Raw genomic sequence first — 27970 nt, 5'->3', positions numbered from 1 at the left:
ATACTTACTTAAGTTCTCTGCTTAGTACAATATTTATCCGGTCTTTAAGGGGCCTGAACTTCTCAGGAATAGAGAACCACGTTTTCCTTCCCATGACGACAGCATTACGTTTCCCTGCCCAAGGTTCAAACATAGCATGTGTCACTTTCACAGGATGAGTGTGAACATATTATAAAAACTAACAAGTGCAGCTGATCCCAGTCAGACTTAGCTAGACTCTGTTCCAGCATCACTGTAAGAAGTTTAACAACACCAGGTTAAAGTCCAACAGGTTTATTTGGTAGCAAAAGCCACACAAGCTTTCGGAGCTCCAAGCCCCTTCTTCAGGTGAGTGGGAATTCTGTTCACAAACAGGGCATATAATGCCGGCATCTCCACATCATGACCAGCATCACTGCCCAGCTCAAAAATGTCCTGACTTTAAAGTCTCCCACCCGACACAAAACATTTGAATTGATATGAAGTGTCAGGGCTATGATCAGCTTGGCAATAATTGCCCTGTCATTTCATACCAGCTACAAGAGTATCAAACAGCATTCAATGTAAAAAAAACTAAACAAAGGAAGTAGTGCAACACTGACACACAGTGGTAGAAGAATCAATACAGCAGAAAATATTCTTAAACAGGGCAGCTAATCAGGGCACTGGCTATTCAATCCTTAATGCCTGTTCTGCCATTCACTTAGATCATAACTGGTCTTTGCCTCAACCCCAGTCATCTGTCATGACTCCATATGCCACGACCCATAACAAAAAGATCTACCGATCGCAGTATTGAAATTTCCCACTGTCCTCTCATCCATAGTCTCTACGATGCTCATGTAAACAAGTGCTTCTCGATTTCATTCCTGAATGTCTTGGCTCTAACTTTAAGATTACCGCTCCCATTAGTTTTTAAAGAAAAATGTTCATTAATCTACTCTGTGGAACATCTATTTAAGCACCTCTATTAGATCACACTGGAATCTTCTGAACACAAGGGAGTATCAGCCAAGTTCCTGCAATCTGTTCTCAGAATTTAACCCTTTTATGCCCTGGTATCATTCAAGTGACCAAAGAACTTTATTTAATAATCAATGAATGCAGGGGATCGGGGAGATACAGAATGAAGAATTGGTAACCCTACTGGATACAACTGCCAAATTCAACTATTTATGGCTGAGATAATGAAGAGCTGTAACATGGGACAGCGGTCATAACCTGGATATTGAGTATTACAGAGACATTTTTGGTCAAAGCTTTTCACCTTGGATTCATCAGAACATTTTCATGAATGTATTGGAAGGGAAATCAACAAATTAATACTGTATGAGAAGAGAGTGCTGATAGGTTGAGGAGTGGACTCTGATAGGTAGAGGTGTTACCATGGAGAATGCACCAGTTGATGATGACTGATAGTTAACAGCCAAACATGGCTTTAAATTTAAACCAGGCGGCCTGACTTGATTGGTCAAAGCAGTACCCTAAGAAATGAACCAACAAACTGCTGTCACTTATTCTGTTTAGCCGAAACAGGTTTAGTGTGTGTACATGTTATTTCTGTCTGAAAAGATCAGGGCCCTGTATATTAATATATGTAGCTTCCATATATTATGGTTGGAAGCTACATATATTAATACACAGAGCCCTATTCTTCGCAGACAGATAGAACATACACATATTGCACTGTTTTAGCTAAACAAAATAGGCGACAGCCATTTGCTGGCTCATTCCTAAGGGAAATGCCATGACCAATCAAGCTACCTTGTTTAAATTGCAAGCAATGGACAGTTAACTGTCAGTCACCATCAACTAGTGCATTCTCCATGGCAACACTTCTACACTTGCCAACCAATCAGCACTCTCTTCTCATACAGTACTAATTTGTTGATTTCCCTTACAATACATTCTTGCGAATGCCGTGATGAGTGCTAGATGAAAGGTTTTGAGATAGAAATCTCAGTTTTTCTGCAATACTAAGTTCTGTACTACCAAATGACTACTTGTAAACCTGGCTCTACCATATTTAATAATATTTTTAAAGCATTGGTAATACCTTCGACTGTGGGTGTGGTGGTCATCTTCTGGAAATACTTGAGTTCTTTGCTAAAAGTTGAAAGAGCACAATTTGAAACAGTCCCTTCAATTGAGTTAAATAACAATTACGTTTAAGCCATTTATGCACCATTTCGTATGAATATCTGTAATTAAACAATTGTTTACTACTTTATGTATATTTTTCAATTACTGTATATCTCTATAGTTCCCAAGCGACTCACCTCAATCTTCCCAGAATGCAAGCACTAAATCTTTGAATCCAGATAGAAAACATATCTGGGAAACTCCACTTCAATCAAAGCAAGTCCCAGGAGACCAAATAACAGACACATTGCTCAATCCCTCAGCTACTTTTTATCAGCGAAGTCTTTGAGCACTTGCAATATATCCATTGCGCAAGTGAGGTCAATGACCTTTTGTATCCAGACTTTTTCTATGCATAGATAACATAAACATACTGTTAATAGATACGCATGGTCTTGGTTGATGCCAACCTATCCAAGTAGTCTAGCTACATAGGAAAAGAAAACACTGCACACGATTTTATGGCCTCGCTCGTCTCGAAACAGTAAAATCCCACCCGAGGTCAATGGACATTTTCATTGTTCGCCCCTCGCCCACTCCGAATCCGTGGTGGGCGGGGTGGTAAAATTCCGGCAGACTCGAAACGTTGGCTTTATTCTCTCTCAGTAAGATGTTTAACAACACCAGGTTAAAGTCCAACAGGTTTATTTGGTAGCAAACGCCACACAAGCTTTCGGAGCTCCAAGCCCCTTCTTCAGGTGAGTGGGAATTCTGTTCACAAACAGGGCATATAAAGACACAGACTCAATTTACATGAATAATGGTTGGAATTGATTACAGCTTATCAAGTCTTTAAGAAACAAAACAATGTGAGTGGAGAGAGCATCAAGACAGGCTAAAAAGATGTGTATTGTCTCCAGACAAGACAGCCAGTGAAACTCGGCAGGTCCAGGCAACTGTGGGGGTTACAGATAGTGTGACATGAACCCAATATCCCGGTTGAGGCCGTCCTCGTGTGTGCGGAACTTGGCTATCAGTTTCTGCTCAGCGACTCTGCGCCGTCGTGTGTCGCGAAGGCCGCCTTGGAGAACACTTACCCGAATATCAGAGGCCGAATGCCCGTGACCGCTGAAGTGCTCCCCAACAGGAAGAGAACAGTCTTGCCTGGTGATTGTCGAGCGGTGTTCATTCATCCGTTGTCGCAGCGTCTGCATAGTTTCCCCAATGTACCATGCCTCGGGACATCCTTTCCTGCAGCGTATCAGGTTGACGACGTAACCAGGCAAGACTGTTCTCTTCCTGTTGGGGAGCACTTCAGCGGTCACGGGCATTCGGCCTCTGATATTCGGGTAAGCGTTCTCCAAGGCAGCCTTCGCGACACATGACGGCGCAGAGTCGCTGAGCAGAAACTGATAGCCAAGTTCCGCACACACGAGGACGGCCTCAACCGGGATATTGGGTTCATGTCACACTATCTGTAACCCCCACAGTTGCCTGGACCTGCCAAGTTTCACTGGCTGTCTTATCTGGAGACAATACATATCTTTTTAGCTTGTCTTGATGCTCTCTCCACTCACATTGTTTCGTTTCTTAAAGACTTGATTAGTTGTAAGTATTCGCATTCCAACCATTATTCATGTAAATTGAGTCTGTGTCTTTATATGCCCTGTTTGTGAACAGAATTCCCACTCACCTGAAGAAGGGGCTTGGAGCTCCGAAAGCTTGTGTGGCTTTTGCTACCAAATAAACCTGTTGGACTTTAACCTGGTGTTGTTAAACTTCTTACTGTGTTTACCCCAGTCCAACGCCGGCATCTCCACATCATGACTTTATTCTCTCTCCGCAGACGTTGTCAGCCCTGCTGAGATTTTCCAGCAATTTTCTGTTTTTGTTTCAGATTCCAGCAGTGTGTTGCCTTTATCTATGGAATACCAGTCAGTACTTTGTGCCCAGTGTAATTAAGGTAGGCAGAAGGAAATTTAAACAGTAAGAAAGACAAGTAATTGTGGGGCACCCCCTTTGGGCACCTGATGTCAGCAGGGACAAGGAAGGCTCTTCCTGCTCTGTAATATAACGATATGGTAAGGAGTCTCACAACACCAGGTTTATTTGGTAGCAAACGCCACTAGCTTTCGGAGCGGAAAGCTCCGAAATAAAACCAAATAAACCTGTTGGACTTTAACCTGGTGTTGTTAGACTCCTTACTGTGTTTACCCCAGTCCAACGCCGGCATTTCCACAATATAACGATATGTACAGAACTCGGTTAGATGCAGGGGACTGATTCTATGAAGGATAAGGCGGAAATCCCTCTCTCAGTGCCCTAAATCTCTCTGGGGCTGGCAGGGTAAGAAAGGGAAAGCTGCGATGAGAAATTCCCCGGGTAAATGTACCCGGGCCAGGCTCAGCACTCCTGGGTTACTTACTTCAATCTAATCGGGTGCCAGGGGAAGTTTCCGTCTTTGCCGATGCCCATGTTCGGGCAGACTGCGACGATACAGTTGATGGAGCGGGGCATCTTTCTACTTTAGGAGCGGGACTCAAGATTCAAAACCAGCCACAAACTGAAATTAACATCCCCACAGCGCGGCAAAAACAGCGCGCCCAAATGACGTCAGCCGGGAGGGCCCATTGAGAAAGTTGCTGCCCTGAACTGTTACAGTCATCACTGGATCCAAAGGTCCAATGCTCATTCCACATTACATTGCTGTTAGGAAGCTTCAACAGAATGACTGACATTTCATTTGTTTCTCCATTTCTTTCCTCCACTTATATACCACAGATGAAGAAGTTCATTCTAGGAAATATAAAGCATTAACATCCTTCTTTTTATAATGCAAGTTAGCTGTGTTTCAACTGCACGCTGAAATATTTTGCAATGTTTGTTAAATGCAACATGCTGGTTAGGAGAGGCGATAGCCTAGTGGTATTATCGCTAGACTTTTACCCCAGCAACTCAGTTAATGTTCTGGGGACCTGGGTTCGAATTCTGCCACAGCAGATGGTGGAATTTGAATTCAATAAAAATACCTGGAATTAAGAATCTACTGGTGACCATGAAACCATTGTCAATTGTCAGAAAAGCTCATCTGGTTCACTAATGTCCTTTAGGGAAGGAAATCTGTCTACAATTGACACCAGGGTCACAGCAAAAGTAAAATGTATTTATTAGTCATAAGTAGGCTTACATTAACACTGTAATGAAGTTACTGTGAAAATGCCCTAGTCGCCTCACTTACGGTGGCTGTTTGAGTGCACTGAGGGAGAATTTAGCATGGCCAATTAATCTAATCAGCACATGTTTTGGATTGTGGGAGGAAACTGGAGTCAGAGGAAACCCATGCAGACACGGGAAGAACTCCACACAGGCAGTGACCCAAGCTGGGAATGAAACGTGGGTCCCTGGCGCTGTGAGGCAGCAGTGCTAACCACTGTGCTGCCGTGCCGCCCCAATGCGGTTGATTCTCAATTGCCCTCTAAGGGCAACTAGGGATGGACAATAAATGCTGACCAGCCAGCCTCACCCATGTACCACGAATGAATTAAAAAAAACAGCTTTACTAATACTGTGGCATTATTGTGAGATGATCCATCTCGGCCTCCTCCTGAGGTTCCCGACATCACAGTCTTCAGCCAGTACAATACATTCCATGTGATATCAAGAAATGGCTGAAGATACTAATTATTGCAAAGGGGGTGGCCGCGACAACATTGTGGCAGTCCAGGTGATCAACATTATATAAATAAACATCCCGTACCTGAGTCCATTGTTCTGTTTCCGAGGTTGCATGGTGGCAGGATACTGCTTGTCCTATGACTTGGCCCTTTAAAACTCATGCATGTATAGAATCTGCTCTCTTCCTGTCTCCATGTTCACACAGCTCTGGAACCCCCTCCTACTCCTACCCTGCTCATACAGCTCGAGAACTCCCCCACCTCCCCCAACTACTCCGACCCTACTCTTACAGCTCTGGCAGTAACTGCCCACTATGTTTCATACCACCCCCTCTGTCAGCCTGCAGGCATTCCATCAGGCCTTCCAACCTCATGTCACACCAGCATGAAACTATGTTGCGCTAAAACCCAATCACGAAAGAGTTGAATGCACAAGGCGATCCTCAGTTCGGAAGAGGCTTTGAGGTTTGAGGCCAGTGCAGCAAAGCCTTTCTGCCATGGTGCTGCACTGCCCCTGATGCGCTGTTCACCAATCTGCTGGAACAGACTGGTTCCTCCATCTTTATATCAAGCTGGTCTTCATGAACAGCACCGTGTTGCTGGAAACATGGCCCCTCCAGTGTCGCCATCTCAGTTCAGTACTGCATTTGGGGTTGGAGAGTTCTGGAGTCTCCCCCACCCCGTCCCCCCAGTGCCACACACCAGTGTCTATCTGGACAGCTCTGAGCTATGGAACTCACTCAGCCATTGCAACAAAGGTCGAAGGTTTGACTGGGACTGGAGTGCAAGGTGGGGGAGGGGGATAGTGGTCTGACAAAGACAATGGAGGCAATCACAGAATCTCTACAGTGCAGAATAAGGCCATTTGGCCCATCAAGTCTGTGCTGACAACAAACTCCCTGACACTGAGGGGCAATTGAGCATTGCCAATCAACCTAACCCACACATCTTTGCACTGTGGGAGGAAACTGGAGCACCCAAAGGAAACTCAAGCAGACACGGGGAGGATATGCAAACTCCACAAAGTCATTACCTGAGGCCAGAATTGAATGGGTCCCTGGCACTGTGAGGAAATAGTGCTAACCATTGTGCCACTGTGCTGCAATGTGGAAGGAGGTCTTTGCAAAGGAGGGGGCGGGAGTGGCGAGGGCTCACAATGGCATGCAGAAGGCAGAAAGATGGATGAAGAAGATGAACAATTGAATGCAGAGGGACAATTAAAGGGAATGAAGTTGGACCCCAACAAGCCTGCATGAAAAGCTCACAAACATGGAGGTCACATCAAATACTGGTAGAGGCCCAAGTGAGGCATGGGCATCTTGCAGGTGTTGGGGGAAGGTGGTTGAATTGAGGAACAGACTTCTTTTTGAGGCTGCTTACCTTTTCCCTTTGGTTTGCTGATATCCTGGTGAAGATGGGGTGGAGGGGTGGGTTGGAGAGAGTGATATGAGTGTGCTGGACTGGAGATTAAATATGATGCTGGGGCCTTCAAACCCACCAGCTATTAGCAGGCAGATGAATCAGCTGACGCTGACTCAGTGACTCGCAAGGGAACTCATTGTGTATAATCAATGAGGTTCCAAGTGCAGAATCTGGCGGATTCCACCAGTCTGTGGGAAGGACACCCTGAGCCATCCACCACCGCACTTAGTCTCAAAATGGGAGAATTCCATCCCATGTTTTTCACCAACATTCTTTTTCTGGCTCAGTCATCATTGTGACTTGATTACACTTCTTGGTGTGTTTTCTGTGTGAAGGGCCCCCTATAAAGGCAAGTTTATATGTTCTCTTCACAAGCATCAACATTTCCAATTTTTGCAGCCTTTCCTTGTAACCTGGGTAACTAATCCCAGCTATCAAATTAGTTGTCCTACACTGCACCTTTTCTTTTGGCTGTTATCTATTTCTCCTAATCTGGTGACCAGAATTGTGCCCACTATTACAATGGTTGTACAAACTCTTCCTGAGATTTGTACTCCCAAGATAATCCCAAAATCCGATTGTATTCTTTATGATTGTCGACATTGAGCTGATGGTTTCAGCAATCCACCCACCAAATCCCTCCCAATATGGTGTTGTATTCTGTGGAATAATGCCATTTAAGTTTAAAGTTTATTTATTAGTGTCACAGGTAGGTTTATATTAACGCTGCAATGAAGTTACTGTGAAAATCCCCTAGTCACCACACTCCAGCGCCTGTTCGGGTTACACTGAGGGAGAATTTAGCATGGCCGATGCACCTAACTGGCACGTCTTTTGGATTGTAGGAGGAAACCGGAGCACCCGGAGGAAACCCACACAGACACGGGGAGAACGTGCAGACTCCGCACAGACAGTGACCCAAGCCGGGAATCGAACCCTGGCGCTGTGAAGCAGCAGTGCCACAGTGATAATATTGCCCCTGTCCATTCTCCTTTCTAAATCTTTTTGCGTTTGTTCATATGGTCATGTAAGCTCTTCAATCAGTCTCCCTCAGCGCTGGGTTCGATGCAGTGGTGCTTAATTGCTGTATCTTTGCGAAGAAACAAAGAAATATATTTTTGTGAACAAGGTGCCCCTTTAAGGAATACATTTTGTTACTAATGGTGCAAAACAGGTGAGGGGAAATGGGCCATTTTGCAGGCGGTAGGCTATGTGTGTGATACATTGTAGTGAAGTGGAGGTATTCATTGTTGCCCTGCCATGGTGTTACAGTGAAGAGGGTGCAGCTTTAAGGGCAGAACAACAGCAGCACGTGGGTCCCAGCTCCGGCTTCAGTGCTAACACTGCCCCTGACGTGCCTCCGCCGACACTGCCGCAGCAGCAGCTCCGGAATTGTGCCGATCTGGCTGCTGAATTCCGGCTTTACTCAGGGACTTTACCCGCGGGGGGGCCTGCTGGATATTTGCAATGTCCAAGACGAAAGGCCGCGGGAAGAAGAGTGCTGGGAGCCAGGCTGTGATAAGCAAGTTCTTCCGCCCTGTAGCCAGCAATGATCAGAGGCAAGACAATGCAGCAACAAGCTCCCTCACCTCAGAGAGAGCAGGGCAGCAGGTCAGTTATTGCTGGGTTATGTTGTGCCATTCATTTACAAACTGGTTAATTAATAAAAGCAGTGTGATTTTGATATATAATGCTTGTGTGCAAAATACATGCTCTGACATAGAAAACAAACTGTGATAACTTGATAACATGAGTAATTTTGTTTTGTCAGCTACCCACTTCTTGATGTCTGGTTTCTAAAACATTCATTTTGTAAGGCCAATTTTTTTGTGTGTTTTATTTTGTTGTTGCTAGTTTTGGGGTGTCTGCAGCCTGAGGTTGCGTGGGAGTGTTGTAACTTTCTTGTGTATCTGCTCTGAAACTCTCAACTCAAGGCCTGCATGGTGAGGACATTTTGTGGTTTGCATTGATGCAGAATTATTAAAAGTGAAAAGGCCACCTGGTTCATCCAACCCATTTCTTTCACAGATGAAATGTAAGATCTACCCAATAAGTTTACTTCTGCATGGGATTGTCTTGAGATGGATAGAAAGCTGGTTAGCAGATAGGAAGCAAAGAGTTGGCATAAATGAGTCTTTATCTGATTGGCAGTCAGTGACTAGTGGAGTTCTGCAGGAATCTGTACTAGGACCCATTTCCAACATTATATGTTAATGATTTGGAAGAGGGAACTGAATGTATTATCTCCAAATTTGCAGATGATACAAAGTTGGGTGGGAGGGTGAGCTGTGAGGAGGATGCAGAGATGCTTTAGCGTGATTTGGACAGGCTGAGTGTGTGGGCATTTGCATGGCAGATGCTGTATAATGTGGATAAATGTGAGGTTATCCACTTTGGTAGCAATAATAGGAAGACAGATTATTACTTGAATGGGTGTAAATTGAGAAGTGGATACTCAACGAGACCTTGGAGTCCTTGTGCATCAGTTGCTGAAAGTAAGCGTGCAGGTACAGCAGGCAGCAAAAAAAGCAAATGGTGTGTTGGTCTTCACAGCGAGAGCATTTGAGTATAGGGATAGGGATGTTTTGATGCAATTGTAGGGGGCATTGGTGAAGCCACATATGGAGTATTGTGTGCAATTTTGGTGTCCTTATCTGAGGAAAGATGTCCTTGCTATAGAGGAAGTACAGCGAAGGTTTACCAGGCTGATTCCTGAGATGGCAGATCTGTCATAAATCGATTAGGATTATATCCACTGGAGTTTAGAAGAGTGAGAGGGGAACTTCATAGTTTGAGGCTAAGGGGCTGAGGTGAGGAGAAATTTCTTCACCCAGAGGATGGTGAATGTGTGGAATTCACTACCAGCGAATGTAGTTGAGGCCAAAAGGTTGTCTGATTTCAAGATGAAATTAGATATAGCTCTTGGGGCTAAAGGGATCAAGGAATATGGGAGGAAGGGGGATCAGGATATTGAATTCGATGATCAGCCATGATTAAGATGAATGGTGGAGCAGGCTCGAAGGGCCGAATGGCCTACTCCTGCTTCTAGTATCTATATTTCTATGTATCTTATAAAATTATAACATGGTTAGACAGGGTAGATTCAGAAAGAATGTTCCCATTGGTGGGGGAGTACAGAACTAGGGGTCATAAAGTTAAAGTTTATTTATTGGTCACAAGTAAGGCTTACATTAACATTGCAATGAAGTTACTGTGAAATTCCCCTAGTCACCACATTCCGGCGCCTGTTCGGGTTAATGCACCTAACCAGCACGTCTTTCAGGCTGTGAGAGGAAACACACAGGCACGGGGAGTAGATGCAGACTCCGCAGAGACAGTGACCCAAGCCAGGAATTGAACTTGGGTCCCTGGAGTTGTGAGGCAGCAGTGCTAACCACTGTGTCACCATGCATCCAGAATAAAGGATAAACCTTTTAGAACTGATGTGAGGAGAAATTTCTTCACCCCCGAGGGTGGTGAATGTGTGGAATTCAATACCACAGAATGTAGTTGAGGCCAAAACGTTGTCTGATTTCAAGAAGAAATTAGATATAGCTCTTGGGGCTAAAGGGGTCAAGGGATATGGGAGGGAGGGGGATCAGGATATTGAACTCGATGATCAGTCATGATCAAAATGAATGGCGGAGCAGGCTCAAAGGGCTGAATGGCCTACTCCTGCTTCTAGCTTCTATGTTTCTATTATTTACCCTGAGTAAAACCTTAAGATAGAGAAGAACATAAACATACTAAAGCGATATTCAAAGCTAGAGCTTCCAAGATGACGAAAGGTATAGAGATTAAAATGTGATAGGATAAATAACCCCTTATAACAAATGTTAAGCTCATAATATGTTGAGAAACATGTTTAATATGTAAGTACAGAGAAGATTTTAAAACAGGATTAAGAGTGAAGACAGAATTCCTGAATAGAACGTTTATAAAGACTTTGAGCTGCCTTTGTGTTGCAAGTAGCTTTTTGAAAAATCTTTTATGGAATGTAGGCATTGCTGGTAAAGTCACGCCAGCACCGTGTGGGTAGACCTACAATAGATGGACTACAGCGGCTCATCTTCGTAAGGATAATTAGGGGTAGACAACAAATGCTGGCCTTGCCCGCAATGCTCACCTCTTGTGAAAGTATTAAAAAATAGTTGCATTGCAGAGATGACTCATCTTGTCTACCTCAGCAGATGAGGATCTATCATTTTCTACAGAGTATTTGACTCTCTCTCTGTGACCTTATGTGACCTTATCTGTATACTTTGTTCTGAAACAGAAACGCTTTTTAAAGAGTTGATTAGCATAAAATTAATTCCTTTTGTTGTGTCCCCCTCCCCCTTCTGCTCCAAAGAGGTGTAGGTTAGGCTGATTGGTGTGGTGAACCACTGTTACTTCATGTATGTGCCTGGACACACTCATGCTGCACCTGGCCCAAGACTCCTCCCTTTCCACCCAGAGTGGGGTATAAAGGTGATGGTCCCTCCTCCGTGCCTCAGTTCAGACCAGGTCAGCTACAAGGGTGTGCTCCTGTTCTCAGTGAATAAAAGCCTATTAGTTTTCCCTCACTCTCAGAAGTCTTCGCGTCGTAAATGATAGTGCATCAATTGGCCATTGTAAATTGCCCCTTAGTGTCAAGGTAAATATATGGCGTTATGGGGATAGGGCCTGGGTGGGATTGTTGTTGGTGCAGGCTCAATGGGCTGAATGGCCTCTATTTGCACTGTAAGGTAATACATAATATTCACAGTCTGAGTTGAACAACTTGCTCCTAGTTCATCCATAATTCTCAAATTCCATCAAACTGTATGATTTCCTAAAGTGATTTTCTGTGTGCTTAATAACAATAATGATAATCCTTTAACATTCCTTCAAAATTGTAAAACAAAAACAAGGCCGTGTCACTAACTTAAAATAGTTGAATTTTAATTACTCCTTCAATATTTATTTTAAACCATTTAAGGAGGTTCTTGCACTACCAGTTTAGCATTGGTGTGAAACAATTTTGTATTAACGCTAAACTGACTGTAAACCTGGAGTCAAGAGTCCAACCCAATTCCTGCGCAAGAGAAAATATCTCGCTGCCTAAGTTTAAATAGAATATAAATCCAATGTTACGCTGGTAGTCCAAAATATATTTTAGAAAAATTACCTGACTTCAATTAATTTTGTTAATTTCTGCACAGAAAGAATCTTTGTTAGTTACTGTGAAATGTACTTTTAAGTTAAACCTTGGTTAATGGGGTTTGGGTAATGGGGTTAAGCTAATAGGATAGCAGCTATTGGAATGCTCAAAACATACATACATCCTTAGACAATGATGGATTATTTGACATTTCAACAGTAAGTGCTGCTGCAAGAAGTCTTATTCATTTGAACTCAGCAGGGGTTATTTGTTCTTAAGAATCCAGCACATTGTGGCAAAGAAGAGATAGCACCATGGGATCTGATGCTCCACTGTTAGGTTCACAGAAATGGGAAAAAAAGTCTCTCTTTGGGACTCCTATAGTCTGAGTTCAGTGCAAAACAGAGCGAGTTTTCAATCAGCAATCCATCTCAGCATAATTATTTCTGATTCAAAATCTCACTAACTGTCCTGGCTTGAGACAATTCACACCTCTTTAACCTGTGCTTAACCCTCTCTCCACTCACATTGTCTGCATCGGTAAAGACTCGCATTCCAACCATTATCTTGTAATTGAGTTTGTGTCTATGTATGCCCTGTTTGTGAACACAACTCTCCACTCACCAGATGAAGGGGCAGCGCTCTGAAAGCTCGTGCTACCAAATAAACCTGTTGGACTTTAACCTGATGTTGTGAGACTACTTATTGATTCTGATTAGTAGACTTCAAGAATTTATAACTGTTGCCTACATATGCTTCTCTTATCACCTGCACAGTGGTCTTCCAAAACTAAAATAAAGGCCATCAATGTTTGTAGATAGAGAGTTTCAATCTATAATAAAGGTAAAATACTGCAGATGCTGAAATCTGCAACGAAAACAGAGAATGCTGGAAAATATCAGCAGGTCTGACAGTATCTGTGGCGAGAGAAGAGAGCCAGTGGCCGTGATTTTACCAGCAGGTCGTTGAACGGCATTCTCTGTTAGCCTCAGGCGTGATCTTACGAGCTTTGGGCGGGCGTGCCGGTAAAATTCCGGCCAATGTTTCGAGTCAGGATCTGATGAAGGATCATCTCGACTCGAAACGTTAGCTCTATTCTCTCTCCACAGATGCTGTCAGACCAGCTGAGATTTACCAGCATTGAGAGTTTCAATCTGCCTGATTGGGGAAATCTTTCTCTGTCTTTTTCACTCTGTCTCTGTCTCTCCTGCCCCTCATGGTTTTTTTTTTGGACTGAATTTGACAGAATTGACATTGTTGGTTTTTGTTCGATACACTTCAGAATCCCAATACTATTATTTTCAAAATTCTTCAGAATATATTTATGTTCGACTATAAATTGTAATTAAAAGCAAAATACAGCGGATGCTGGAAATCTGAAATAGAAACAAAGTGCTGGAATAACTCCTGTCTGGCAGTATCTGTAGAGAGAGAAATTTAATTCACATTTCAAGTCCAGTATGACTTCAGGACTGTTTTTATATAAATTGTAATGATTAGCTTTTAGTTTTTTAAATTGTGCTTTTGGATTTGAGATTCTAAACTTGTGTGTAAATGTTAGTGCACACTACTAATGTGAATTCATACTCCACATCTACTCATTCACATTTTGGTGAACCTCCCCGTATTCAGTCTTGTTGGTGTTGTCCCATTCTAGTCTAATTTCTTTCTGAAATAGTAACGACCTGGAGGCGATATTTAGCAACGTCTCAGTGGACGCTGTTGGATTGTACGGAGGGTTAGTGTCTGCACGTGCCCTAAATGATATCATAGAAAGAAAACTATACAAAAAGAAGTGAGTCCTACATTGCAGGAAAAGTCTCATACCTTTAATATGTAAAAGAAATGCATTTGTTGAGTGAGTTCCTAGACTTGGTCATGGTTGATTCTCGGATATTTGTGTATGAGTCGTAAACTGAAGAATACACATGGGAATTTAAAAGTAGATGCCTTGGACAAGGCTGTACCTCAACATGTAATTATGTACAATAAAAACTTTGGAGGAACAGGGCAGCTCTTTCCTCATTTCCCCCCCACCCCCTAACGATTTTCACCTGTGTACAAAAATTAGTGACACTGTGCTGAGGCGAGCGGACTGGAGTTCTGATTATACTTCAGTTACATAGATTGGAGAAGAGAATGTTCTGAGGAAGTTTGCTAGAGGTATTCACAATCATGAGGGGTCTGGACAGAGTAGACAGGGAGAAGCTGTTCCCTCTGCTGGAAGAATTTAGAATTGGGGGTACAGATTTAAGGTAATTGGCACAAGAAGCAATGGCAACATGAGGAAAAACTTTTACACGCAGCGAGTGGTTGGGATCCGGAAGGCATTGCCGTGACGTGTGCTGGATGCAGATTCAATTATGGCTTTCATGAGACAACTGGATTGTTATCTGAAGAGGAAGAATGTGTCAATGTCTTATTAATATCACATTGTTGAGGTCTAATGGCAATCACTTTTAGTGGCAATTAAATTTGAGAGGTTTAATGGCAATTTCATTGTTAAACAGGCGATAGGTATTGGTCTCGAGTTGTGGATAAAGGGGAACTGGTGGATGTACTGTACTTATCTAAGATTAGACCAGTATTGTGTGCTGATTAATATATACTGCTGCTTATTGAAGACTTATTTGTTGGACTGTCTGGCGCCTGAAATTCAGTAAAATAGATCCGTTCCAAGTGTACTTGCAGATGAATGTGGCTGCAAGTTTACAACCGTTATTCACTATTGTGACACACCAAGGTCTGTTTAGATAGCGGAGACTGCCATTTGGGATAACATCCACACCTGCTCTATTCCAAAGATCCATGGATCAAGTTCTGAGTGGGTTAAATGGCGTACAACTTTTTCAAGAAGGCAGCTGCAGCTTGAAGTAAAGACTCAACTGTACACAGGAGAGCAGGACAAGAGGATATAAACATTAGTGATGTCCAAACTAAATATCTTCACGATCTGATATTTATTTATTTCTTGCTTTGATCATGAAAATTCACCTGCTCCAGACATCGGATCCTGGCAGGAAAGAGAAAGCAAAGGTCAATCCAGGTGAACCCAGGGCAAAACTCAGGAAGGTGGCAAGCCAGGAAAAGAATGGAAATGGGGAAATATTCAGAAAGGGCTGCGGTAAGTACACAAACAATTTCTAAACCGTGTCAGATTATTTTTATTGGTTATCGGTATCAAAGCTGGCATGAGAGTCAATGTAATAGTTGCCATCTCCTTATGCCTCTGTGACGTGCCTTGGGACTTTATTCCACATTACAGTTGCTATTTAAATCCAAACCATTGCTGCTGATTGGCTTGTGTTACGTAATTTAGGATGCTATTAAAATGAATGTATAGTTTTTTTGCACAAGTAAAATCAAACTGCCATGTATTTTTAAAACATGTCTGGGCAGCAGCTAAGAGAAAGGAAAGAATAGGGAACCGGGTGTTCTTTGCAATTGATCCCATTGGTGGTCAGAGTCAGGAAGCAGTTTAGACACAGATGAGGTACATAAGAACATAAGAAATAGGAGCAGGAGTAGGCCATCTAGCCCCTCGAGCCTGCCCCGCCATTCAATAAGATCATGGCTGATCTGACGTGGATCAGTACCACTTACCCGCCTGATCCCCATAACCCTTAATTCCCTTACCGATCAGGAATCCATCCATCCGCGCTTTAAACATATTCAGCGAGGTAGCCTCCACCACCTCAGTGGGCAGAGAATTCCAGAGATTCACCACCCTCTGGGAGAAGAAGTTCCTCCTCAACTCTGTCTTAAACCGACCCCCCTTTATTTTGAGGCTGTGTCCTCTAGTTTTAACTTCCTTACTAAGTGGAAAGAATCTCTCCGCCTCCACCCTATCCAGCCCCCGCATTATCTTATAAGTCTCCATAAGATCCCCCCTCATCCTTCTAAACTCCAACGAGTACAAACCCAATCTCCTCAGCCTCTCCTCATAATCCAAACCCCTCATCTCCGGTATCAACCTGGTGAACCTTCTCTGCACTCCCTCCAATGCCAATATATCCTTCCTCATATAAGGGGACCAATACTGCACACAGTATTCCAGCTGCGGCCTCACCAATGCCCTGTACAGGTGCATCAAGACATCCCTGCTTTTAGGCAGGGATGTCTTGATCTATGACTTGGAAGAAGCAGCAGCAGACAGAAAGGGACAGCCACTTTCAGGAAACGGCTCAGCTAGAGCCAGTTTGTGCAAAAGATAATTTTCTTCACTGAATCGAAGACCTTTCCTAAATCCTTGCCACCTGAGCTGTACAGTGCTGTGTCACTGGCTAGATTTAACCAATAGATTTATAGTTATTGTTTTGGAAACGGGGTCTGAGCAGAGGTTAGGATTTCGGGGGAAACAGATATTTTCAGTCTTGGAGGGACTAAGTGCTTACTGTTAACTTGCTAAAGTATCAGATTGTTCTCTATTTTAATAAATACTTTTATGAAAGAGAGGTCGAGTTCTCACTGTTTCCGCAAATGTTTCACTAATATCCAAAAATAAATACACTGTATGAAATCAGTGTTTCAGATTGGAACTCTCTCGCACATAACATCGGTGGGGTAATACTTGTAATTGGTCTGATACCTCAATCATTCTGCTCTGAGAGGGGGAGAATATTCCTTGTCCTACCAAATGACTGCATTTGACATCAAGGCCGTATTTGACAGAGTTTGGCACCAAGAATCCTTTCTAAAACTAAAGTCAATGGGGAAATTTCTCCACTGGGTGGAGTCATGCTTATCCCAATGTAAGATGGTTTTGTTTGTTCGAGGCCAATGTTGCTTCAGGATTTTTTCAGGGCACTGTCCTATCTTCAGCTGCTTCATCAACAACCTTCTTTCCACACAAGAACACAAGAATTAGGAGCAGGAGTAAATCATTCAGTCCCTCGAGACTGCTGTGCCATTCGGCCATGGCTGATCTGCTTGTGGCCTCAACTTCTCCTTCTTGTCTGGACCGCCCCCCCCCCCCCCGCCCCAAATAACCCTTGAACTTCCTCATCAATGAAAAATCTGTCTAACTCTTCATTGAATATATTCATTGACGCTGCCACCACTGTTCTCTGGGGAGGAGCATTCCACAGACCACTTTCTGAGAGAGAGAAAAATATCTCCACCTTAGTATTAAATGGGAGACCCTGATTTTTTTAAAAACAGAATCCCCTCGTTCCGGATTCTCCTAACAAAGGGAAACCTCATCACCACACCCACCCTGTCAAGTTGCTTCAGGATATTATATGTTTCAATAAGATCATGCCTCATTCTTCTGCATTCAAGTGGTATAGGCCCAATCTGCTCGTGTGTGAATGTGCGTGTGCCTTCCATTTGCCCTCCTAATCGCTTGCTGCACCTGTACCTGCATACTAACTTTTATCTTTTTCATGTGCTAAGCCATATATCTACTGTGGCTGCAAGAGCATGTCAGAGGCTAGGAATCCTGCGGTAACTCAACTCGTGATTCCCCAAAGCCTGTCCACCATCTACAAGGCACGTTTCAGGAGTCTGATGGAATACTCTCCACTTCCCTGGATGAGTGCAGCTGTAACAACACTCAAGAAACCTGACACCATCCAGCCCGCTTGATTGATAGCCAACCCACAAACATTCACTCCTTCCACCCGCAACCGACAGTGGCAGCAGTGTGTACCATCTACAAGGTGGAACGCACCAAGCCTCCTTAGACAGCATCTTTCAAATTTACGACCGCTACCATCTAGAAGGAAAACTGTAGCCGACACTGGGCACCCCACTACCTGGAAGTTCGCTTCCAAGCCACTCGCCATCCTGACTTGGAAATATATTGCTGTTGGGTCAAAGTCTGAAACTCCCTTCCGAACATCACTGTAGGTGTACATGAACTGCAACGGTTCAAGAACGCAGCTCACCACCATCTTCTTTACGGCCTTTGTGGGCGGGCAGTAATGCTTTTATCTTGCTAATTCACCAAATCAAATCCTATTCTTCTGCCTGATCCCCATGTCTTTCAATGTTTAGTTTAATAAACTAAATAAGTATGTGAAAAATTTCAAGTGATGTAAGATCATTCAAACCAATGGACCCACTCTGGCTTCAGTACATGTCTGATTAATTCATGGCAGACATTGCACCCACAGTACCTGTTGGTTCATCTACTTTATTAAACACTAATTTCCTTTTCAAATTTCCAAGCTAAAGTAGTATTGTTTAACACATTTCTTGCTTCGTGTACAAGATTCTGTGAAATATCCTTTCACCCCTCCTCGGGATGCTGAGGAGATTGGAGAATATAATGGAACAAGAAAAAGACAGTGTATAATGCATGTCAAGTGAACTCTTGAAGTAAGAACTAGGCCAACACAGTAAATTGAGAAGGGAAGTGAAGAGGAAAATATGATAGCAAAGAGAGCATGAAGATACATTGGTAGTCAACTTAAAAAAAACATATAAATTTTCTGATGGCATGTGAACAGCAAATGGGTAGTAAAAGGTGGGGTGAGGCCTACTCTGGACTAAGGGGATGATATATAATTAAAGGCGCAGGGTGAGGCTGGAATACTTAATGAGTACTTTATATCAGTGCTGACAAAACATCAGTAAAAGTGATAATGATGGGGTGAAAATTGATATGAAAGATATAGTGGAAAGGCCGGCTACTGTTACATTTGTATGAGGTTTATAAGATTATGTTTTGTCTACTATGCTTTAAATTTAGGTTAAAATGATGAAATTTTAGACCAGGGACCCAGCTTCGATTCTGGCCTCAGGTGACTCTGTGTGGAGTTTGTACTTTCTCCCCTTGTCTGTGTGGGTTTCCTCTGGGCGCTCCAGTTTCCTCCCACAGTTCAAAGATGCGTAGGTTAGGTGGATTGGCCATGGTAAATTGCCCCTTAGTGTCAGGGGGACTAGCAGGGTAAATAGATGGGGTTACGGGGATAGGGCCTGGGTGGGATTACTGTCGATGCAGGTTCAATGGGCCGTAGGGATCTATGATGATTCACCCTTTTTTATTTAAGTTTTTAGCTGTGTACTTTGATTTTAATTTGAAGAATTTGTTTCTTTTTCTCTCCTTTTGAAGGTGAAGCGCAAGTACGGACACATCCCAGTGTATCTTCATCCACCATGGACCGATTGAAGGGGTTCTCTATCGACAGGCAACTGGAGCCACCAGATACTAAAGGCCCAAGTGTGGACACCCAATTCAAGAGATTTGAATATGCAGAGAATTATGATCTAAACCCTGACAACATATGCACAGAACTTGATGATTTTGTGCTTACCAAGGATGCAGACAGAGAAGGATTGTATCAGGTAGGTTAGCACACTTGGAGACTCCATACAATCCACTTGTATAAGTGTCAGAACTTTGCTAAAATGTTAAATCTTTCCGTATCCCGAGAAAACCTTTTCCTCAAATCTTTAACAACTTAAAGCTTGAGTCAATGCAATTCTCTCCTCATAAGTTTCCTGACTTTGACTATGCTGCACTACCACCTGCTCCTCTGTCACCCCTTTCCTCAAGACATTCTTCTTTGCTTCAACCCTGCTGCTTCCCAGTTTAAGCACTTGCATGACATTTGCACAGTTAGAGTTGTAATGTTAGAATTTTAATGTTCGTGTTTAATGAAGAGTGGTGTGATATATCAACGCTTTAATGGTGTTGTTAGTCTCAACTACACTGTGTTGAGGTTGTGATAGAGCATAGGCACAGAACCGTACGATATGCACGTATTTCCGTATCTAATTAACGAAAACAAAATCAAAAAATTGCCCCTGAATTTTGATTGCAGTTTTTTAAGAACAATCCTGACCTGATTTCTCCTTCACTTCGATAGTCTCGCTCTGAAGAGATTGTAAGTCTGGATTGGAGTCGGTTTTCAGCTTCAAACAGGGGAAGCAGTGTGAAGACTTCTTTTGAGGCGGGCACGGTTAACCGCAGGACAAAGAGTACATACACTCCACTAGAACAGCAGTTCCTGGAGATCAAAGAGCAGCACAAGGATGCAGTGCTTTGTGTGGAGTGTGGGTACAAATACCGGTTCTTTGGTGAAGACGCAGAGGTAGGTCAATTCTTAACCAAAGACTTTGATTTACTGGTCATTAGCGGAGCTTCCCGTCTTATTTCTCAAAGCTTCAGGTACTTCGAGATATCGAGTGCACTGAAGGTCATTTCTGCTTCTGCTATTGGTTTGGGTCTCAGTCACACGAACATCATTTTTATTGCCCCATTTTAACTGGAGTTCTCCAGTTCATTCTCCACATGGTTGCTTGCGTAGAGACTGGACCTGTATAACACGTGACGCTAAGCCCAAGTGGTGTGTCACTGTGGAGAGAGTACAGGGCTAACATCTCAGCGCTCTGACAAAGAGACTTCCAGACTCTCGGTTGGCTCTGTTTTCTCTCCCACAGATGCTGTCAGACCTGCTGAGGTTTCCCAGCATTTTCCGTTTTTGTTTCAGATCCCAGCATCCGCAGTAATTTGCTTTTATTTGGCATGTCACTGCTTGCTTCGGGGAGTTTTGTGCACTTTTCTCAAATCCGATCAGTCCTGACCCCATACTGTACAACCATAGTATCACCTGCTGCACTAAAATCCAAAGATCTCTGATAAGACACTCATCTTTGGCGAAGAAACCAACTTCTCTGTGGGTTTCCAGAGCTTGCACGCGCACGCACAATGCTTAATGTGAGGCTCGGCATCATCAGCCCTGCACACTTACAACGGTTTTACTTTGCAGTTCCTGTCCAATACCCAGTCAGATGATAGCATGTCCTGAGAGACTAACACTAAAACAGTCTGTTCTAGGGATTGGATTCAGTAATTGTGTAAGTACTGCATGTGCTCCTCAAATCCTCCTATAGGCTGACTAAAGCCAAATATAAATCAACAATCTGGTTTATATTTTACAAATGCAAGCAAGATATTGCTTATTTAGCAAAGTTTGACACTTTCCTAAATAATTACTGCTCCCAAGTTTGGGAGCTTGCTCTGCAGAGTTCCCTGACAAGTTCCTTCTGTCGCCAAGCAACCAAAAAGTCAAAGTTTATTTATTAGTCACAAGTAAGGCTTACATTAACACTGCAATGAAGTTACTGTGAAATTTCCCAGTCAACAAATCCACAAGTGTGACATATCTTCTGCTTCCAGAGATGTCCGCTATGGGAGCGCCGTGCCTTGCTTGTGAAAACCATGTGTTATTCTCAGTAATCTCAAATGTACATTTCTATTCCTTTATTTGCTTGTGGGCAGCTTGTATTATTCTCACTTGGTAAAGACCCATGGCTGCTGATCTTTCCAGGCTTTAGTAGTTGATGGTGTTGAGTAAGATATGTCCCTGTATTGCCTCGTGCCTCTGAACTCGTCATGGGTTCTATGCGTCATGCAGCGACATTGTCCGTGTGGTCTCTGTAGCAGAACCACACACACAGCACTAGCCCTGCCCATTTTGTCTGTAACTAGGGGCGGCATGGTGGCACAGTGGTTAGCACTGCTGCCTCACAGTGCCAGAGACCTGGGTTTAATTCCCGGCTTGGGTGACTGTCTGTGTGGAGTTTGTACATTCTCCCCGTATCTGCGTGGGTTTCCTCTGGGTGCTCCGGTTTCCGCCCACAGTCTGAAAAACATGCTGGTTAGGTGCAGTGGCCATGCTAAATTCTCCCTCTGTGTACCCGGACAGGCGCCGGAGTGTGGCAACTGGGGGATTTTCACAGTAACTTCATTGCAATGTTAATGCAAGTCTACTTGTGACTAATAAATAATAAACTTTAAACTTAAACTTAGATGTTGCCACTCGCCAGGTTGTTTGTCACCTTGTCAAAGCCTGTGAAACACTTCACTCTGCTCCCGGCTGTCTGGTGGATTGCATTAGCTAATAAGGCTATTTCATCTTGGTTTGAGGTGTGGCACAAAACTGTTTTTTAACCAGCCAATGCGATTGGGAACTCTAGGGAAGATGCCTTTTTTAAATGCAGGCTCTGAAGCGAGGTGTGAGTTTTCTGTCTCTACTGCTGCCTGAACTCTGTTTTGAAAGCTGCGTCTCCTGCTGTCTCCCCTTCAGTTTCTCTTTAGCTGGGCTTCTTTGGGCCGTTAAATTCTGATAATCGTTTTTCTGATTCTCTGCTGTATCTGCAATGCTGCTGGACTGACATATCCTCGAAATGCAGTTGCATTATCCCAGAGTTGTGCCAACTCTACAGCCGACAGGAAATCCTGATGTTTGTTGAATTGTGCGGACCGCTTTTCCCCTCAACTGTTTGTCACCAGTGACAGCTACAACATTCCTTCTCAAGATGTTCAGTGGCATGGACGAATAGATTCTGACTTTGCTTGTCCCAAATTGCTGTATGTTTTGCTATTTAACTACAAATTATAATCTCAAACTATTATAAAATGCTGAGTACAGATATATGGCCTTCAAATGGGAACCACACTGTATCTGCATTCCCTACTCTAAAGATCGCTGCCCTCTAATTCTCCTCACCTAGAGGCAGCTCTTGACTTTGACTCCCTGGCTTTGCCTGTTTGAGTAGCCTTGGACACTGGCTGTGGTAGGTGAAGTGCCAATTGTCAGCTTGCTGCCATGACATTTTGCCAGCAGAGGGGAATATTGTGCATGACCCCCTTGCCCAGAGACCAATTATGCTGCCTAAGTTACCAATTAAGGGCCTCTTCCCACTGCCACTTTCAATTTGTCAGTGGCATGTGGACCCAGTGATGGTACATCGTCTGATAAACCGTGACCTCCTTGTGGGCTTGGGGCATGGACCCTCTTAATTGGTGATCCAAAGAGAAGCCACCTGTAATTGCCACATCCGAGGCAACATTTCCTAGCCCTCACCAACCAGGCCGCGTCCTTCACTTGAGACCGTAGTGATTACCCCGCTCACCTTCTGAGACTGGCAACCATCAGTGAGTCTCTGTCTGGATGTAATCTCAGTAGTGACCACCGCCCTCCAATTAACCAGCGGCTCTTAGAGGCAGGATCGTCCTTTAAAGGATCGGATGCCCCAGACGCTGAATGATCGACATTGAATCCGGTTGGGGCTCTGCCAAACAGCCAAAGCGGGGTTTACCCCAGCTTGCTGCTTGACTGTTGGGGTTGCTGCAAAATCCAGCCCACTGCGTGCAATGTCCTTCGTTCGTGGGGCATGGGCGTCGCTGGCTGGCCAGCATTTATTGGCCATCCCTAGTTGCCCTTGAGAAGCTGGTGGTGAGCTGCCTTCTTGAATTGCTGCAGACCACGTGCTGTGGGTTGACCCACAATGCCGTTAGGGAGAGAATTCCAGGATTTTGACCCAGTGACTGTGAAGGAACGGCGATATATTTCCAAGTCAGTTTTAAAATGGTGATGAGACTGGTTTACCGCAGTGACTGATCATGATGCCTGATGAATAAATCTGTTTAACACCCTGAGCACATTTACACTATGTGGGTGATCAAGGCACCAGTGATTTAAATAGTGCAGTGCACAAGTGCCAGATTGTCATAATTGGCAGTGCTGTTATTTGAGTCAGGAGGCCATGGGTTCATGTCACACTCCAGGACTTCAGCATATAATCTAGATTGATATTTCATTGCAGTGACAACAACAACAGCCTATATTTACATGGCACCTTCAAAATAGTAAATCATCCCGAGAAGAACTTCACAGAAGTGTTGTCAAGGTTTGACACTGAGCCACATCAGCAGATTTTTGATATTGATGATGAAAAGCTCGGTCCAAGACACCGGTTTTAGTGAGTCTTAAAGGAGGAAAGTGAGGAAGGGAATTCTAGAGTTCAGGACCTAGGCAGCTGAAGGCATGACCCTTTAGAATCATAGAATCCTAGAGTGCAGAAGGAGGCCATTCAGCCCATCGAGTCTGCACCGACCACAGTGGTGGAGCAGTTAAAATCAGGGCTGCTTGAGGCTAGAATTGGTGGAGTGCAAATATTATGGAGGATGATGAGGCTGGAGGAAATTACAGCGATAGGGACAGGCCAGGCCGTGGAGGGATTTGGCGAGGATGAGTGCTTTAGAATTGAGGTATTGTTTAACTGGGAGCCAAAATAAATCAGGCATGGGGTTAATGGGTGAATGGGTTTGGTGTGAATTGTAACATGGGCATCAGAGTTTTGGATGATCTTAAATTTACAAAGGGTGGAATGTCAGTGGGCAGCCAGGAGTACGTTGGATTAGTCACGTCCAAAGGCCTGAACAAGGGCTTCAGCAGCAGACCAGTTGAGACAGTTGAAGATGGATAACTTTATGGAGTTGGAAATAGGCAGTGTTACTGATAGCACGAATACGTGGTCAGGAATTCAGCTTGGGGTCAGATTGTGTACTGTCTGGTTCAGTGTCAGACAGTTGCCAGGCAGAGGGACGGAGCTGACAGCAGATAAGCAGTCTGACTCTTTCAGAGACAGGTGGTGGCGAGGATATTATCGACGTGTCTGCAGTGAGTGATGCAGTGTTTTTGAATGAGGGACAGCTTTTGGATGAAGAGAAGGAGGGGGGGGGGATTGAGGAAAAATTCCTGAGGGACTCTCCCAGGGATAACTGTGCAATAACTAAATCAGCTTGTGCTCTGTATAAATTAATCTGCTCACGCAATGTACCAAATGAATCTGACAGCACCTGCTCTGCTAAATAAGTCACCTGTGGTGAATATAAGAGAACCGCACATGCACTGTAATTAATCAATTCCTTAACCACATTTGGGATGGTTTATTTATTATTAGAGCTAAGTTTTTTTTTAAATGATTAATTGTTCATGGATTTTCATAAGTATGGAAAACAGACCCAGTGAGGAATAGAGCTGGTTTTCACGGGGCAAATATGGGGAACTAAATCATAAAAGTGTCCTTGACTAAACATATGTGAATGTAGAAGGAACCTCTGCAAAGGCAGCAGGTGCTTGCGAGTAGCCCTCCAAGTCGCACACAATTCTGACCTGGAATTATATGAAGTTAAAGTTTATTTATTAGTGTCACAAGTAAGGCTTACACTAACACTGCAATGAAATTACTGTGAAATTCCCCTAGTCGCCACACTCGGGCGCCTGTTCGGGTCAATGCACCTAACCAGCACGTCTTTCAGACTGTGGGAGGAAACCGGAGCACCCGGAGGAAACCCACACCGACACGGGGAGAACGTGCAGAGTCCGCACAGACAGTGATCCAAGTCGGGAATCGAACCCGAGTCCTTGGCACTGTAAGGCAGCAGTGCTAACCACTGTGCCGCTCATGTAACCCAGAACTATCTTCCTAACACCCAACACCACATGACCTGCAGCACTTCGAGAAGGAGGCTCACCAGCACACTCGAGTTTAATTAGGAATGGGCAGTAAATGTTGATCAGATCACACCTGGAGTATTGTGTGCAGTTTTGGGCTCATTATCTGAGGAAGGATATTCTTGCTATGGAGGGAGCGCAGCAAAGGTTTACTCTTTCCCGGGATGGCGGGACTGATGGATGAGATTGAGTCAGTTAGGATTATACTCGCTGGAGCTGAGAACAATGAGGGGGGATCTCATAGAAAGCTATAAGATTCTAACAGGAGTTAATTGGGTTTCCAGGATTTCTGATATACTGCTTATACATTTTCAGATTGCAGCTCGAGAGCTGAACATTTACTGCCATCCAGACCATAACTTCATGACTGCCAGCATACCAGTGCACCGGCTATTTGTCCATGTTCGTCGGCTAGTTGCTAAGGGATACAAGGTAAGTTTTCTTAATTTTCAGTATTTCCTCCTCTTCCTGGAAAAAGGTTATAGGACAACATGTTTAATTTCAGTTTGATATATTCCGTACACTGGCTATCCTTGGAAGAACAGCGAAGTGTACAGTTACCACCACTAACTTGTAGCCTGCTCTAGGAGTTACTGAGTGTGTGAGGGGCAAGGTGGGATTGGGATTGTGGACTCTTGCTCCCAAATGTTGCTGCCCCTCCTTGTCATTGTGGACGTCTCCAGTCTTCCACGTAACATCTTCAAATTGTGCATCTGATTTTGCATCATTGATATGTGGGATGCCTGGATGTAAGCTTTACAATCCACTGAAGCTCCATTGTACTTTGCCCATAGTCTCTCCCTCTCCGATAACTCTGGGTCGATTCATCTGACTGCTCTTTTTAATAACTTTGATGAAACTGGTTCATTGGAGGCCACCGGAGGGGCAAGGTGTGGTCGGAAGGAATTAAATACTTTCCGTTTCCCTTTCTTTCCCACCTCCACTCACTGGATTGATATCTTTGTCTCATTCAGAGTTCCAGCAATGTCTCAAAAAGATTTTTCACACAAAGGATGGGGGAGTTTGTTGGGTGGAGGTGAACAATGGTGGTACTTGTTGAGACCAATCTCTTTGGCTTTTGTCAACACCTATGTACCTCTAATCTGGGCCTTAAGAACTCACCATCTGCTGCCTTGGATGTGCTGCTTTACCTTGAGATAAGCTTCTTATCCCACTCCCATTCCCCCCTCGCCTCGCACTCAGTCATTCCATTACCAAGACCACTTCCTTCCATCTTAACCAACATTGTCCTACTCTGCACCTTTCCATCCCACTCCCATTGAAGCTGTAATCTGTACCTCCACTTTGCCACCGCCCACCTGTTTTCAAAAGAAATGCCTTGCATTTATAATAGCACCTTACATTACCAAAGCATGCCCCAAAGTGCAGTAAGCCAAGCACTTTTGAAGTGTAGTCACTGTTGTAATGTGGGAAATAAGGGGACAATTTTGTGAATCGCAAGTTTCCACGAACAGCAATGTGAGGATAAGTGTTTTTGTGATGTTAATTAAGTGATTATATATTGGGCAGGACACTAGGAATAACTCCCATGCCCTTCCTCGTAATAGTGGGATGGAATCTTTTACATCCATTGGGAGGGTGGACATCTGATCCAGAATATGGCATCTTTGACAGTTCAGCACTCCCTCAGTGTCACACTGGAGTGTTGGCTCTTCTCTTCAACTGTCCCTGCTGCCCAGCTTCCCAACCCTTTTCACTCACCTTTTTCCCTCCTACTCCCGTGTGAAGTGCCTTTGAGGCATTGTAATAAAGAAAATTCCAGCACAGGAACAGGCCCTTCGGCCCTCCAAGCCTGCACCGACCATGCTGCCTCTCTGAACTAAAACTCCCTACCCTCGTTAGAGGCAAATTGTTTTTCGGGCCAACAGATTTCATTTTACATGTGACAAAATAATTCATTTGCCAGTTTGTTTAAACTAAAAATCCACGCAGTGGTCCGTTAACACGAGGACTGTTGAAAGGGAAGCTCTGTATTGGGGAAGAAGTTTCAGCAGGAGTTGATTTAAATTGACAAACACAATTCAGTCAGTTAGGATTTTGTTTTGACAGCAGTGTAATAAATGCAAGTGAATGAATTTTTTTGTTTGCAAGTTGCATTTCTCTCCTCCCGCCCACTATTCATACTGCAATGCCAGATCTTATTGCAGGGAATGCATTGTGAAGGTGATGTGTTGAATCTGAAGAGAAAATAAAAATTAAATTTTGGGGCGGCATGGTGGCACAGTGGTTAGCACTGCTGCCTCACAACGCCAGGGACCCGGGTTCAATTCCCAGCCTGGGTTACTGTCTGTGTGGAGTTTGCACATTCTCCCCGTGTCTGCGTGGGTTTCCTCCAGGTGCTCCGGTTTCCTCCCACAGTCTAAAGATGTGCAGGTTAGGTGGATTGGTCATGCTAAATTATCCATTAGTGTCAGGGG

At 43.9% G+C, this 27970-nt stretch overlaps 2 protein-coding genes across 3 annotated transcripts in view; one reads left to right on the top strand and one right to left on the bottom strand.

The window, feature by feature from the left end:
- dhfr (dihydrofolate reductase) overlaps positions 1 to 4688 on the bottom strand; it is a 42077-nt gene extending 37389 nt beyond the window's left edge. Inside the window, exons 1-3 of one of the 2 annotated variants that reach the window (XM_078214866.1) lie at positions 4487 to 4688; positions 2036 to 2085; positions 9 to 114 (exon numbers count right to left, since the gene is read on the bottom strand). In XM_078214866.1, coding sequence (XP_078070992.1) covers positions 9 to 114; positions 2036 to 2085; positions 4487 to 4578 — 248 coding nt within the window. In that variant the 5' untranslated portion in view covers positions 4579 to 4688. The remainder of the gene's footprint in view (positions 1 to 8; positions 115 to 2035; positions 2086 to 4486) is intronic. The other variant, XM_078214867.1, reaches the window with a different exon arrangement.
- Positions 4689 to 8516: 3828 nt separating this feature from the next.
- The window catches only part of msh3 (mutS homolog 3 (E. coli)), a 278450-nt gene continuing 258996 nt past the window's right edge, over positions 8517 to 27970 (top strand). Inside the window, exons 1-5 of the mRNA XM_078213881.1 lie at positions 8517 to 8768; positions 15283 to 15403; positions 19337 to 19569; positions 20094 to 20318; positions 25848 to 25964. Of these exons, the coding sequence (XP_078070007.1) occupies positions 8625 to 8768; positions 15283 to 15403; positions 19337 to 19569; positions 20094 to 20318; positions 25848 to 25964 (840 nt within the window). The 5' untranslated portion in view covers positions 8517 to 8624. The remainder of the gene's footprint in view (positions 8769 to 15282; positions 15404 to 19336; positions 19570 to 20093; positions 20319 to 25847; positions 25965 to 27970) is intronic.

Source organism: Mustelus asterias, chromosome 6 (assembly GCF_964213995.1).
Source record: "Mustelus asterias chromosome 6, sMusAst1.hap1.1, whole genome shotgun sequence".
NCBI classification, from domain to species: Eukaryota; Metazoa; Chordata; class Chondrichthyes; order Carcharhiniformes; family Triakidae; genus Mustelus; species Mustelus asterias.
The sequence above is the reverse complement of the archived record's forward strand: the minus strand, read 5'-3'. Positions and strand labels throughout refer to the sequence as shown.